We start from the raw sequence: 14,854 nt of genomic DNA on the forward strand, positions 1-14,854 counted from the left end.
GCCACGTCTGCCCCATGTCTCTGCCAGGGACCCTGACGGCGTGCGGGCAGGGAGGGGTTTTCACCAGCATTGCCTTCCCTGGAAGTGGGAAGGTTGTGAGTCAGGGGGAGTGGGTGCAGAGACTGTCTGCAAGGGTGCTGACGGGTTGGCCTCATTGCCAGTGTGTGGAGTCAGCAAGACCTAGGGCACCGTCAGCCCCCGCCTCCTGGAAACAGGCTGGTGACTGGTCCCTACTGCCCCGGAGGGTCAGTCCTGCTCTCCTGGGAGTGCCAGGCATGTACCTGTGACGTCAAGCTGTCCCTCTGCTTCTTTGCATGCTTGACGGGAAGCTCTTTCCGCCATCTAACACGTAACCCCTCAGCCTGCCTTTTATCTGCTATCCGAAGGCGGTGTTAGCAGCCTGGCGGGGCCAAGAGCAGATTGCAAATCATTTTGTTCTGCATTTCCTAAGACATTTATCAGTGTTTGAGGACGTGGGTGGATGAGCTCATATGAGGCAGGTGCTGCTGCCCCAGTCTCCAAGAGGGGCGTTCACACAGGTGGAATCAGAAAATAAGTTAGGGCGCTCCAGGGACCTGACTCCAAGTCTGTCTGGTTTTTTTGTTGTTTTTTTTTTCCTTAAAGATGTATTTATTTGAAAAGCAGAGTGACAGAGAAAGAGCTCTTGCTTGATTCACTTCCCTAATGGTCACACAGCCAGGGCTGGACCAGGCTGAAGCTGGGAACCAGAAACTCTATCCATGTCTCCCACCTGGGTGGCAGACAAGGGCCCAAGTGTTTCCGGATGCCTTAGCAGGGAGCTGGGTAGGAAGTCCGACCAGGACTCTGATACGGGATGCTTCCGGTGTGGAATGCAAATGTCCTGGGTGGCTACTTAATCACTCTGCACGACACCCGCCCCGACTCCCAAGTCTTCCACGTAGAGCCCTCCCCACGGCGCCCTGTGTGACAGGGTTAGGTTATGTGGGCTGGTCCATATCAGGAATTGGGCGTTCCAGTGTTCGTCAGAAGGATGGCTGCTACTGAACTCTGTTTCCCATGGGGACAGTGGGCTCTGAGGAGTGTTGACCTTTCTCAAGGGTTCATGGGCCCCTCGACACCTAGTCCTCCACACAGCCCCAGGCAGACCTGGAGGAACTCTGTGAAGCCTTCTTGGCATCAGCCTGGGAGAAAGCAAGGAAGCTGCAACACAGGGTGGGAACCACCATGCCCTATCAGGCCCAGGATGTGGCCTCCATGCTGGGAGCATTTCTGTATTCAAACGACAAGGCCCTGGGCCCGGCATAGTAGCCTAGCAGCTAAAATCCTCACCTTGCATGTGCCAAGATCCCATATAGGTGCCAGTTCATGTCCTGGCGGCCCTGCTCCCATCCAGCTCCCTGCTTGTGGCCTGGGAGGGCAGTCGAGGACAGCCCAAAGCTTTGGGACCCTGCACCCGTGTAGGAGACCTAGAAGAGGCTCCTGGCTTCAGATCGGTACAGCTCCTGCCGTGCGCCCACTTGGGGAGTGAGTCAGCAGATGGAAGATCTTCCTCTCTGTCTCTTCTCTGTATATTTCCAATAAAAATAAAATAAATCTTAAAAAAAAGACGAGGCCCTGACAGGTTAACCATTCCAGGTTACTCAAGGAGGAGTCAGTCCAGGAACTGGATGTGAACCCGGGCAGTCCAGCCCCATGGCTGAGGCCCAGACAAGATGCCATCACCAGCGCCAGAGCCGGGAACTGCTGGCTCCCTTCCAGTCCAGGAAAAGCAAGGCTGCCTTGGCTAGCCGCCAAGCAGAGGGGCGGAGCAGAGGTGGAGCCGGGGTAGCCAGGTAGGCCCTCTTTAAGAATCAGAGCAGCAGACGGCAGAGTGGCCTGGCAGCATGTGGCCGAGCTGGGGGCCGGCGTTGCTCATCCTGGGAACAGTGGTCCTTCTGCAGGGTAAGCCACCCGTGCCCAGGAGACAGAGAGTGAGTGTCTGTGTTGACAGTGTAATGGTGGTGATGTAGCTGTGTTTGACCATACGTGACACTCGTGTCATGGTGGATGAGACTCTCTCAGGGACTGTCACTGTGGCTGTGTGTGCTCTGTGCCACTGGCTGCCTCTCTGACTTCAGGCACATTCTGGGCCACCTCCGTCCACTCTCTCTCATCCCTCCTGACCTGGATGTCCAGCAGGGGTGTGTGTGTGCACATGCGCAGGGGAGGGACAGGTGCAGGACCCCCCGATAGCATCTCCGGCAGCTCTCGGGAAGGTGGGGAGCCACAGTCAGGGACCAGGCTGAGGCTTCGTCTCTGACCACCTCTCCCACGCGGCCAGGATGGTGGCCTCTAATCCTTCCTCTTTAGGCCTCCGGGACCTGGCCAGCGGGGATGAAGGTGGTTGGAGTGGGGGACAATTAAACTAATGCTCTCTGCGGACAGGAGCCTGCCCTGACTCAGCAGCGGGCGTCGGGACACGAGACGGGGGTTCTAAAGCTTGGAGGAGGCTTGGCCTGGTCCCAAGCTGAGCCCCAGGCACGCTCCTTGGGCCCAGGATTGCTGAGCATAGCTGAGGAAGTAATTACTGAGCGGACGCGCTGAATAGCTCCCCATAAAAGCTGCTTCTCAACCTCATATAAATATTTTCATTCTGGGAGGGGCCGGTGAGGTAGCCCTAAGAGTCACAGGCAAAGAGCCAGGGCTGGCCCCGCTCCCCGCCGCCCCCGACCAGGTCTCACCCATGTCCCTCTGTCTTCCCAGGTCTTCAAGCAGCCCAGCGGGGTAAGCTGTGGGGACATGTGGGTCTGGCCTGGGGTGAGGACAGGTTGGGAGGCTGTGGTAACTCACATCCCTTCTGCACAGCCTGCGGGCAGCGTGGCCCTGGGCCCCCTGAGCCTCGGGAGGGCAACACAGAAGCAGGTGAGTGGCCGTGGCAGGCCAGTGTGAGGAGGCTGGGAGTCCACATCTGCAGCGGCTCGCTGGTGGCCGACACCTGGGTCCTCACCGCAGCTCACTGCTTTGAGGAGTAAGTCCTGGGGCAGGGGTTGGGAGAAGTCAGCCAGGGCCTCTGGCTTTGAGGGTGGATGACTGACCCCCAAACCCTGCAAGACCAGTCTCTGCCCCTGGAACAGTAATGAGGTACCATGTGGTGGGAATGCCGATGGCAGGTGTCAAGGGCATGTTATCAAGCTCATCTTAACAGCCTCAGGCGCTGTTCTGATTTAATGGTGGAGACTGAGGGAAAGGATCTTGCTTAAAGCTACAGACCGGTGTCTCCCCCTCTCTCTCTGTCCCCCAATATGTGGAGGGGGGGACACCAGCCTGCGCCTTGCTTTCTCCTGCCCCTGCTTTTTCCAGAGAAGCAGAGACAGACCTGAGCTCCTGGTCGGTGGTCCTAGGCTCCCTGTGTCGGGAGGGGCTGAACCCCAATGCTGAGGAGGTGGCCGTGGCTGCCCTGCGGCTGCCTGGAGCCTACCACCACTATAGCCAGGGCTCAGACCTGGCCCTGCTCCAGCTCGCCCACCCTACAGCACACATGCCTGTCTGCCTGCCTCAACCTGACCATCGCTTCCCCTTTGGAGCCTCTTGCTGGGCCACTGGCTGGGACCAGGACACCAGGGACGGTAAGTGCTAGCCCCGGGACATCATGCTCACCCAGGTCCTACAGCCTCAGCTCCCTTGCTTCACGGGCCCAGACCCCAGCCCCGGACTCCAGGCCCAGCCCCATCTCTGTTGCCAGCTCCCAGAACGCTCCGGAACCTGCACCTGCGCCTCATCAGCCGCCCCACATGCAACTGTCTGTACAACCGATTGCACCAGCGGCTGCTGGCCAGCCCGGCCCGGCCCGGGATGCTGTGTGCGGGTGCCCAGCCCGGGGTGCAGGGGCCCTGTCAGGTCTGATGGGCAACAAGCCTAAGGGGAGGTGGCCACCCTCAGCCTGGGCAACTGGGAGGGCTGTGGTGGGCTGGTGTCTGTCCTGAAACCCATTGCCTTGCTCCAGGGAGACTCTGGGGGTCCCGTGATGTGTCGTGAACCTGCCGGACACTGGGTTCAGGTTGGGATCATCAGCTTTGCGTCCAAATGTGCCCAGGAGGACACTCCCGTGCTGCTGACTGACTTGGCCGCTCACAGTCCCTGGCTCCAGGCTCAAGCCCAGGGGGCGGTGTTCCCAGCCCAGAGCCCAGGAACCCCAGAGACCAGCGATGAGAATAGCTGCGTGGGTACGAGCAGGGGGCATGGGGCCTGCTGGCTTCAGGCAGTGAGTGCAAGAGACCCTGAAGCAAACTTCAGCTCAGGACAGAGAACAGACATGAAGTATCCATTCCCAGCCAAGGACAACTAGGGGCTCTCAGGAACAGCTGGGTGGAAAGGGGGCTGAGGCCAAGAGGCTCCAGAATGTTCCGGGTTGGGCTCTACGAGGTCTGGCTTCAGGTTTCAGGGAGTGAGGTGGGAGGGGAGGCAACCTGCTTCCAGGTAGGGACCCAACAAGATTGGACAGGACAGGGCTCCTGTTCTTTAAATGCAGGTGTTAAGTGACTGACACTGAAATTGCATGCAAAATACTTCTGGGGAAGGAAGCTATATGTATGGGTAGGTCTTGTGGAGCCAGGCCTGCAGGGGTGCAGACAGGCAAGACAGGGACTGAGTCCTGTCAGGCTGTCAGGGTTGAAGCGTGCTGCTGGCCCACGGTGCCAGCACTGGGAGCCACGTAACTTCTCTGGAACTCGGCTACTTGAAAGCACAGTGTCAGGGTTTGTCAGTGCATGGGAAGTACTTGGCATGCTGTCAGATGACACCATCCATTTCAGCCTGTGGATCCTTGAAGGGCGATGGTCCCCAGGCAGGAGGACCCTCTCCATGGCCCTGGGACGCCAGGCTGAGATACCGGGGCCAGCTGGTCTGTGGCGGAGCCCTGGTGGCAGAGGACGTGGTGCTGACAGCTGCCCACTGCTTCATTGGGTGAGCCCTACACGTCCCTCTCCCGCGTGCTCCTGGCCCCTGCTGGCAGCCACTGTCCAGCTGCTGCCAACGCTGCCCCCACACAGGCGCCAGGCCCCAGAGGAATGGAGTATAGGGCTGGGGGCCGGCCCAGAGGAGCAGGGCCTGAAGCAGCTCATCCTGCATGGGGCTTATACTCATCCGGAGGGGGGCTACGACGTGGCCTTCCTGCTATTGGCCCAGCCAGTGACACTGGGGCCCCACCTGCGGCCCCTCTGCCTACCCTATGCTGATCACCAGCTGCCTGATGGAAAACGTGGCTGGGTCTTAGGGCTGCCCAGCCCAGGAGCAGGTAATAGAACACGCAGCGGCCACCAGCTCTGTTCACCCAATCTCGAGGCCACCACAGCAGCCAAAGCTTTCCCCTTGCTCTGCAGGTACCAGCTCCCCTTGGACAGTGCCTGTGACCCTTCTAGGGCCAAGGGCATGCAGCCGACTTCACACAAGCCCTGGGAACAGTGGCACCCCCATCCAGTCGGGGATGGTGTGTACCAGTGCTATAGATGAGCCGCCCCACTGTGAGGTGAGCTCCTGACCTCCAACCTGCTGCAGCAGGCCCTTCGCATCCCCTCCGTGAAGGCTCAGTGGCAGCCTGTCTGCCAGCCTTAGTTTCCAGCCCCACCTCTCCACTGAAACCCGGCTTCCTGCCAGCTGGTCCCTCTGCCTCAAGGTCCACTGCCCTCCCACAACTGCATGAGGGAAAGAGCACATCACACAGTATGTGTCACCTGCCCCTTCACAGGGCCTGTCCGGGACACCCCTGGTACACGAGGTGAGAGGCACATGGTTCCTGGCTGGGCTACACAGCTTTGGAGACATCTGTGAGGGCCATGCCAGGCCTGCCGTCTTCACCGCGCTCCCCAACTACGAGGACTGGGTCAGCAGTCTGCAGTGGCAGGTGTACTTTGCCGAGGAGCCCAAGCCCGAGCCGGAGGGTACAGCTGGCAGCTGCCCAGCAAACTCAAGTGCGTAGCCGGGGCCCATCCTCCAACAGCCTTCCCGCTCCAGAGCCCTTCCCCCTCCCCACCCCATCCAGGACAAGCCCCTTTCGGACCCCTCCCCTGCCTCCTTGGTGGAGAACACTGGACTCCCTCTGCACTCTCGGCCAGTGAGCCTCCATGCTCTCACTACTGCGGGGCTGAGGTGGAGCCATCCTGAGCCGGCCACTCTCCCTGACAGGTCAGCCGGCCAGCTGTTGACAGGTGACCCCAGGACACATCCCCAGCCCCACCCGCATGCGGATCCAGGTCCTGGGCAGGCCCTATGGCCCGGGAGCAGGCGCCCTGCCCCTCACCCTGCAGGTCAGGGAGGTCACCTGCGCATGCTCCCACACCCACACCCCCTGCACTTCTCCGCGGCACACACAAGGTGCTTCCCATCCTGGACTCGCCTCAGAGAATCACATCAGTCACATGTTTTGAAAATGTCCTTTCTTTTTTTGTGGGGAGGGAGCAATTGTCCTTTTTAAAAACTTAAATAAATTGTTACAAAATAGACTTTAGCAAATAAATTACAAATTGTAGCAAAAGGCTCCCGTTCCTCCGTGGGCACCATTCCTTCCTTTCCCTGGTGCTGGAATCTGGTTGGCAAGGGTGACCCAGCAGGAAGGTCCCTCAGGGAGAGGGGATAAGGAATACCCCTCCCCCTCCCCCAGGTAAGCAGCCAGCTGTGAATCTCTTCCGGGGGGGGAGGCGTGAGGAGAGGGGCTGAGGATGCCCTCATTCTCCTGAGGCAAACACTGGGCACAAGGCCCCCACACACACCCACTCCCCAACAGTCTGATCTGTGGAGACTCTACGTTCAGAGGGAGCAGCCGAGGTCTGTAGGCCACTGGGGTGAAGGGTCCAGGAGTGGGGTCGTGGGGGCAGGTGCAGGGGGCGATGAGTCCCCTCTGCTGGCCGCTGGTGCCATGGGATCTCCTGAGGAGAGAGAGAGGCGGTTACAGCCTCAGCAGCTACAGCACCCCTGCTTGTGCCTCCAAACCCTGTGGGCCCTGCCCCCTTGCCCATGGCCCCAAAGCCTAGAAGAGAATCCTGGCACCCTAGGGCTCCCAGTGACTCCCAGTCCTCAATCACCCATTCCTCTGTAAGCCCTCTCACGCGCCATCATGCACCACTCCCTTTGCCCAACAGCTCTGGGACACCCACTCTTGGTGACCACTGGCTGGATGGAAGGTGACAGCAAGCCCCAGGCAAGCTGGGCTGATAGCGGCTAATGACTGAGGCCGCTCTGCCTGGCCTGCCTTCAAACAGACAATTATCTGTGACTCAGGCCTCCAGTTGAAAGGGTGCCCAGGGAGGGGGTGGGAGTGGAAAGGTTGGATCCTTGAAAAGAAAAGGGTTGGCTTAAGGGTCTGGGGTGACACCAGGGGCCAGGGTTGGTGTGTTAGTATTGTCCTAACAGGAGAAGACAAGATGTAGCGAAAGGGGGCCAAGCACTGGGTGCCAATGACCCAGGCAGAGGTGCAATCTGCTAGACCCCACCTCTGCATACTCCAGGAAAGAACCTAAATCAACAATCCTTTTTTTTTCCCCACCCCTCTGGGAGTTATTACTAGCTTCATCAGGCTTCCCTAGGTAGTGGCCAGTTACACTTCCCCACCCAAAACACAAACACCACTCTTCTTTGGCTACTACAAGGGGGGGGGGGGGCGGCTCAGACAACAGCCTCTGCCCTGACCCCCTGCCCTGTGGTGGGCTGGGGCTGCTGGGGAAGAGGTCCAACCCCACTGCTCAGAAGGCAGTGTGGGACCCAGCGTGATAGCGTAACGGTTAAGGTCCTCGCCTTCAATGTGCCAGGATCCCATACGGGCGCCGGTTCTAATCCCGGCAGCCCCACTTCCCATCCAGCTCCCTGCTTGTGGCCTGGGAAAGCAGTCGAGGACAGACCAAAGCCTTGGGACTCTGCACCCACGTGGGGGACCTGGAAAGAAATTCCTGGCTCGTGCCCTCGGACTGGCGCAGCACCTGCCGTTGCGCTCACTTGGGGAGTGAATCATCGGACGGAAGATCTTCCTCTCTGTCTCTCCTCTCTGTACATCTGCCTTTCCAATAAAAATAAATAAATCTTTAGAAAAAAAAAAAAAAAAGGCAGTGTCCTCAAACCAATTTTCCTGCTCCATAAGCAGTGCCCCACCTCTTGGTGACTTGGTGCCCCTCTCATTCCCTGCTCCCCCCACCCAACCCAGTAGCCCACCTTCTCCTGGGACTCCTCACCCCGCTGCCCAAGCCATCACGCCCCCGTACCAGAGCCAGCCACCGGCCAGTCCTCCTGGTGCTGCTGCTGGTGCTGCAGGAAGCTGACTCGGCGGCGGAAGTGGCGGGGACAATGGGGACAGGTGAAAGGCCCCTCTCGAGGTGCGTGCACCCGCCCGTGGCCCTCCAGCCGGGCAGCTGTCCGGAAGGCCTTGCCACAGATGCTGCAGCGATGGCGCTTGGGGTCCGTGTGGGTCCTGCTGTGGTTCTTCAGAGATAGCAGGTTGGGGAGAAGTTTGGGGCAGAGCGAGCAGGGATAGAGCCCTGTAGTGTGGGCCTTCTGATGGTTCAGCAGGCTGCCGGCGTGGCGGTAGGAACGCCCACATTGGGGGCAGCAGAAGGGCCTGTCCTTGTCCTCAGCCACTGTGAGCTTCACTCCCTGCCGCCTACTGACTCCTTCCACATTCTCCCTGGAGGGTTCTGATGGGGCTTCCGGCACCTGCTTCTGCTCAGGGAGCCCTGCCTGTCCCTCTACGGCTTCAGGACCCCTGGCCTCCTCCAGCTGTGTGGTCAGCACCTGACTCTGATCCTTGGAATGAGTCTGCAGGTGGCTGGCCCCGCCACAATGGGACTGGAAGGCCTTGTCCCAGTCAGGGCAGGCAAAGGGCTGAGCAACTAAATGATTGTAGCCATGGCTCTTAGCAGCCACAGGAGCCAAGACCTCCTTGGAGGGATGCAGGCAACGGTGGCAGTCTGTCTTGGAGCTGTTGTGGTTCCAGGAGCCGTCCGACTGGCTGTCAGCTTTGCCACACTGGCTGCAGGAAGGACTCCCAGGCTGGAGCGGAGAGCTGCTGTCTCCATGCTCCCAGCCATCCGTCTGATGCAGACTGGCTCCACTGGCCTGGCTGCTAGCCAGGCGGCAAGCACTCCTGCAAACACTGGCCTCTGCCTCATCTTCTGGTTTGGTGAGGGCCTGACCCGGAGGGCCCCAGGCTCCGTGGTGATTCACCAGGGCCCTGTCTCCTTGCTGCCCCTCTGCCTTCCCCCAGCTGGGTGACAGTGGCTCAGTGGCCCGGATAGAGCCCTGTCTGAGATCCCCTGTCGCCAAGGCTCCAACCTGCTCCAGCTGGGGCCCCGACTCAGCACCACCAGCAGTGGGCTGAAGTCCCTGGCTGTCAGCCAGGCTCCCTCTGTTGCCGCCTGCGCCACTTGGGTCGTCCAGACCAGGGGGAAGCTCTCTTTTGGTTTCCTCCTCATGCTCCCGCAGGTGCCGCTCCAGAGATGCCCGGCCAGGGAAACCACGGCCACAGAGGGCACAGCGCACAACTGCCCGCCGAGCCCGGCCCACCCGGCGCCTCCGGTTCTCCAAGTGCAGCTTCTGATGGTCCTTCAGGGCCATGCGGTTCGAGCAGGTCTTGGGGTAGCTGTGCTGGCCCGGCTGGTGGCTGCACCGGTGGTTCAGCAGGCTGCTAGCATGGCGGTAGATTCGCCCACACTGTCCACACGGGAAGGACCCGTCTTCCTGGGACAGCTTCCTGGCGCCCCCAGCCCCTCGCCGCTCAGCGTGTACCCTCTGATGGTTGGCTAGCTGTTTCCGCAGGCGGAAGGCCTTCCCGCACTCGCTGCAGCGGAAGCGCCGGGGGTCGGCGTGGATGCGCCGGTGGTTCTTGAGGGACATGAGGTTTGAGAAGCCCTTGGAGCAGGCCTGACAGCCAAAGTGGCCGGTCTGGTGGCTCTGCCGGTGATTGATGAGGCTGCCTGCGTGCTTGTAAGAGCGGCCGCACACCTCACAGCTGAAGGGCCGCTCGGCCTTCACCAGCCTCGGCTCCGGCTCCTTCACGGACGTCTCCACCCACGTCTCTTCCTGCACCTCTGCCGCTTTGTCCAAGGGCTCAGCTTTAAGTTCTTCCTGGAGCTTCCTCACAGCCACCTGCTCAGGCACCGCTTCCGCGGTGATGTGGGGCTCCGCACTGCCCCCCGCCTCGGGGCTGGGCCGCAGTTGGGGCTCATTGCCTTTGCAGTGAGGGTTATTCCGCAGGTGGTTGCGGTAGGCAGCCAGGTTGGGGAAGCAGCGGGAGCAGACGGGGCAGACGAAGTCTCCGGTCTGGTGGATCTTGAGGTGGTTCACTAGGCTGCCCCCGTGGCGGTAGGTTTTGCCGCACTGATCGCAGCGGAAGGGGCGAGGCTGCGCCTCCGGGGAACCTCCATCTCCCTGCGCGCAGGGGCTGCCTGTGCCACTCACCCCCTCCTCAGACTTGGGGTCTCCATCCTCTCCAGGGCCAGAGGCCACTGCATCCTCTGGGGCCTCCTCCGCAGCATCTCCTGCAGCTTCCGGGAGGCTGGGCGGCTTGTCCTCAGTATCCTTGGTGCTTTGACTTTGGTGATGGCGCTCCAAGCTCCCCAGGTCATCGTACGTCTGACCGCAGCAGCCACAGATGTGCCCGTATCCTGCTCCCTCTAGCGCCTCCACCTCCCGCTGCAGTTGGTTCAGCAGCTCCGCTTCGGAGACCTGCAGCGGAGGGACACGGGGAGAGCGGTCCTCTGGGGCTCCTTCCTCATCTCCCGGATCCTCGTCCGAGCCCTCCTCAGCCGAGCTGGAGGCGCTGTGGGCCTGGCGCCGGTGAAGCCTGTAGCCGGCCCGCCCAGGGAAGATCATGCCGCAGAGGGAGCAGAGGAAGGGCTGGGCTGAGGCCGCCTCCCCCGTGCCGTGGTCCCGGAAGTGGCTGCGCAAAGCAGGCAGAGAGTCAAACTCCTTCGGGCAGAGGGAGCACTGATAGATGCCTGGTGGGTGGCAGGGTCTGTGTCCCAGCAGGCCAGCAGCATGCGGGAAAGAGCGCCCACAGTCAGGGCAGGTGTGCGTGCCCTCGGCCTGCCAGCCGCTGACAGCCTCAGTAGAGCAGGCTGCTTTCTGATCCTCGTCCTGCCCAGGGAGGTCATCACAAAAGCCAGTTGTGTGGCACTCCTCACCCCCTGGGCTGTCCAGGCCACCAGGGCCACAGGCCTCCTTCCCCTCCAAGCCTTCCTCATGGCCTCTGCTCTCTCGGTCAGCCTGGACACAGGACTCGCCTCTTCCAAACCCACATTCCCCTCCTTCAGATTCACCTGGCAAACAGTGCCCTTCACCTTGCAAGGTGCCACCGGCCCCACCAAGGCTTTGTCCTGTAGGTCCTTGGGGAGAACCCAGGCCCTCACTGTCTTCCAGTCCCTGGGCCCAGGTCTCCCCTGACGCCAGTTTGGCCACTCCTCTGCCATCGCTGCCAGCCTGCTTCCGATGCCCCCTATCCCGTCGCCGGCTGTGGCGTCTCAAGTGGCTCTTCATGGCAGCCATGGTGTGGAAGTGCTTAGCACAGGCCCCACAGCTGAAGTCCCCCGTCTGGTGAGTCTGCCTGTGGTTAATAAGGCTGCCTGAGTGGCGATAGCTCTTGCCACAGTCCCGGCAAGCAAATGTCCGAGGAGGTGCCTCCGTGGTGGTCTCGGTCCTGCAGCTGCCCTTCTCCCCCATCCCATGGCTCAGGCTGTGATGTGCCAGGCTCTTAGGGTCTCCAAAGAGCATCCCACAGACGTTGCAGACATGTGCTGCCCTCCTGTCCGCTGCGGCTGGGAGGCTGTCAGAGGCCTCCCCTTCACGCTTGCACAGGTGCCCGTCATCTCCTCCGGGGTCAGCTGCGGCTTCTGCCTTCAGGTGGTTGGGGGCACGCTCAGACTTCTGCTCCGGGCTTCGGCGAGCAGCCTTGCAATGCACACGCACGTGGTTGCGCAGGGCCATGAGGTTGGGGTACTTGCGGGGACAGAGGGAACACGGGTACTCTCCTGTCCGATGGCTGTGGCGGTGATTCACCAGGCTGCCCCGGTGGCGGTAAGCCCGACCACACTCAGTGCACTTATAGGGCCGATGATCCAGGGCAGTGGTGGGGACCTCTTCTTCTTTTTCCTCTTTGATGGTGGTCTCGGTTTTGGGCAAGGGGGCTGGTGGCACTGATGGCTGTCCATCCCCAGTTCCCTGTCGGGGTCTGTGATGGGCACGTATGTGGTTTTTAAGAGCAGCTGCATTGAAGAGCTGCTTAGAACAGAGCGAGCAAGGGTAGACACCTGTTTGGTGGCTCTTTCGATGGTTAATGAGACTCCCGGCATGGCGGTAAGTCCGGCCGCAGTCTGCACAGCGGAATGGACGGTACTCCTCCAGGCCGCAGTCATCCAGGTCCCCAGAGACGCCGAGCTCCCTGGAGCCATTCAGCATTGAGGCACGAGGGACCTGGCCCCGGGCACTCTCATCCGCGTGTCCATCTGTGGTGGGCAGTCCTTTTTCCTCCCAGGGATGCCCTGGCCTTTCACCCTCATGGGACTGCTGATGTTCCAGCAGCTCCTGGGAGAGCCGGAAGGCACGGGGACAGCGGGGACAGCGGTAAGGCCGGTACTGGGCATGCAGTCGGGCATGGTTCTTCATAGCCATGAGGTTGGAGAACTCCTTAAAGCAGATGCCACAGGGATAGACGCCCAGCGTGTGGCTCTGCCGGTGGTTGGTGAGGCTCCCAGCATGCTTGTAGGTCTTGCCACACTGACTACACTTGTACCGCCGCTCCTCCTCAGCAGGAGGGCCCTGCACGGGCACCTGGCCCTCTGTGAAGTCTACCACTGACTCGGCCAGATACTGCTCCAGGTTGCTGAGGATGCTGCTGGCTGCAGTGGGCAGGGGTGGAGCCCGGGCAGGGCTGCTGGGAGGCCCCCAGCCCGCAGCACCCTCCTCAGGATCTGGCCGGCTTTCCCAGCTCTCCTTTTCTCTGGGGGATGGATCCTCCCAGGTGCCTGCAGCTGTCCTGGGATCAAGTCCAGACTCACAGCCAGGGGAGTCTGCCCAGCCTTCCCGGGGGGGAAGCCTCTCGTCCCAGGAGCTGGGAGCCACAGTCTCACTCTGGAGTTTCGGAGGGGGTTCCTGGGGCCGAGGGGGCCTGTGCCTGCGGCGGCCCTCAAGCGTATGGGTCCTTATGTGGCTCTTGAGGGCCATGGGATTGGTGAAATCCTTGCCACAGGTAACACAAGGGAACCGGCCAGTCTCATGGGTCCGGCGGTGGTTGACCAGGCTCCAGGAATGACGGTAACCCCTCCCACACTGCTGACAGCGGTAGGGCCGAGGGATGTTGTCACCCTCCTCACTGTCCTGGCTGGGAGATGGGTGGAGCAGTTCTCGGTGGCGTGACAGCTCCGGGATGCTAGGGAAGTGGCGCTGACAGTCAGAGCAACTGAGTGACAGGGGTGTGTCCTCCATGGGGCAACGGAGCAGAAACCAGAAGGCTCAGGAGGAGCGGACAGGTGGCAGCGACATTTTCCTCTGCTTGAGGAGTCAAGCCCTAGGAAGAGGGGGCAGTGGTCAGAAAAGGAAGGCCCGAGTCACACCCCCCTCCAAGCTCAACGGATCATGGCAAAGCTGCCCGCAGCAGCGCCCTGCGCCCTGCTCTGCGCTAGCTCTCCTCTGAGGGCCCCTCACTTAGGGCCTCCCTGGCAACAAGTGCCCCCAGACTCAAGTCACCTCCATATACAGAGGAGACAACAACTCCAGAGGGCAGAAACCTGCTCCTGGCCATCCCCAGGGACACTAAAGACAAGATCCAAAAAAACGTCACTCTCAGCCTCTGTAACTCAGTAACAAGCATAAAGGGGCGTCTCAGAAGAAGCCAGAGCCTTTTCTCCTCAACAGAACGTTCCGGAAGCACTGTAATATCCTTTCCTCTCTCCTGCTGACAGCTGAGGACTCACGCGCAGAGCTGTCACAGGAAAGGACTGATCCGGCCCTCCACCTCTCCTGACGCCGTTCAGTGTCACAGGTCACCTTTCCAGAAGACTCCTGCTTCTTTTACTTACTTCCTTTTAACGCAAACTATCTCCCAGCTTTGGCTCTTTCCCCCGTCTAAGGCCAGCTTTTATTTCACCTTTTCCCTTTCCACTTGCCATGCTTCCTGACCTTACCCTCCCTCAGCCTCCCTCACGTCTCCTCCTCCTGACAGCGAAGGCAGCTGAGCCTGGCCGTCACTTTGTGCCAGGTGCTGTGCTGGGTAAAGCGTACCCATGGTGTCGCTCGGCCCTTCCAGCACCCTGCAGTGCCTTTGTTATCCCAGTTCCCACACGAGCAAACTCAGGCGGGCTTCACTCCCAAGCCCCTGCTCTTTCTCCAACGACCTCCTACCACCTGCTTGACCTTCTCCAGCCCTGACCCTTCACTCCTACCGCTCCTGCAGCTCCGACCCCAGTCCCCGTGGGGAACGCTCTCTCCGACACCCCCCACCCCCAATTCTCACCTTACAAAGCCCCTGCGACCAAGAGTCTCCTCCCCTAGTGAAGCAGCAGCGAGGCCCTCTCCCCTCACTCCTCTGTTCGCTAAGTTGTCCTGGGGACCCCTACCTCGCACCGGCGGCCCCTCCTCGTTCCCGCCGCGGACGCGTCCGTTGGGGGCCGCCAACGGGGGCGCGCCTGCGCACTGGGACCCTTCCCCTAACTGCAGGCGCGCGCCCCCAGGGGTGGCTGTCCCGGGACTCTCGCGCTCCCACACACGAACGCTCAACCAAGGTTCCCAGAAGGTGCAAGGAGAGGGAAAGCGGGAAAAGAAGGGGCAGGAAGGAAAAGAGAGCGGGCAGAGGGCACCGCTCGTACAAGCCAGTAGTCTAACCCCCGGCTTGGTGAACACTTCCTATTGTTACTAAGAAACA

At 60.9% G+C, this 14,854-nt stretch overlaps 2 protein-coding genes across 2 annotated transcripts; one reads left to right on the top strand and one right to left on the bottom strand.

Annotated features, from left to right (window-relative positions):
- The first annotated feature begins 1,865 nt into the window (after positions 1-1,865).
- Positions 1,866-6,219, top strand: PRSS53 (serine protease 53). The gene is made up of 11 exons (XM_040972972.1): positions 1,866-1,923; positions 2,725-2,745; positions 2,827-2,989; positions 3,322-3,587; positions 3,704-3,858; positions 3,965-4,184; positions 4,773-4,923; positions 5,010-5,254; positions 5,340-5,485; positions 5,705-5,927; positions 6,142-6,219. Exons 1-11 carry the CDS (start codon positions 1,866-1,868, stop codon positions 6,159-6,161), a joined length of 1,668 nt encoding a protein of 555 aa, XP_040828906.1. The 3' UTR covers positions 6,162-6,219.
- A 446-nt stretch (positions 6,220-6,665) lies between these two features.
- On the bottom strand, positions 6,666-14,813 carry ZNF646 (zinc finger protein 646). Its single transcript, XM_040972970.1, has 3 exons — positions 14,550-14,813; positions 8,208-13,501; positions 6,666-6,881 (listed from the first exon to the last, which is right to left on the bottom strand). Exons 2-3 carry the CDS (start codon positions 13,417-13,419, stop codon positions 6,763-6,765), a joined length of 5,331 nt encoding a protein of 1,776 aa, XP_040828904.1. The 5' UTR covers positions 13,420-13,501; positions 14,550-14,813; the 3' UTR covers positions 6,666-6,762.
- Positions 14,814-14,854: the final 41 nt, after the last annotated feature.

This window comes from Ochotona curzoniae, unplaced genomic scaffold (assembly GCF_017591425.1).
Source record: "Ochotona curzoniae isolate NIBS_2020 unplaced genomic scaffold, NIBS_Ocur_1.0 contig_2321, whole genome shotgun sequence".
Classification (NCBI taxonomy): Eukaryota; Metazoa; Chordata; class Mammalia; order Lagomorpha; family Ochotonidae; genus Ochotona; species Ochotona curzoniae.

Excerpts from the sequence above, each read along its gene's own strand:
- PRSS53 (XM_040972972.1), top strand. The coding sequence starts at position 1,866 with ATGTGGCCGAGCTGGGGGCCGGCGTTGCTCATCCTGGGAACAGTGGTC. Across the intron at positions 4,924-5,009 it reads GCTGCCCACTGCTTCATTGG|GCGCCAGGCCCCAGAGGAAT; the intron begins GTGAGCCCTACA and ends GCCCCCACACAG. Across the intron at positions 5,928-6,141 it reads CAGCTGCCCAGCAAACTCAA|GTCAGCCGGCCAGCTGTTGA; the intron begins GTGCGTAGCCGG and ends TCTCCCTGACAG.
- ZNF646 (XM_040972970.1), bottom strand. The coding sequence starts at position 13,419 with ATGGAGGACACACCCCTGTCACTCAGTTGCTCTGACTGTCAGCGCCAC. Across the intron at positions 6,882-8,207 it reads CTGGCCGGTGGCTGGCTCTG|GAGATCCCATGGCACCAGCG; the intron begins GTACGGGGGCGT and ends CTCTCTCCTCAG.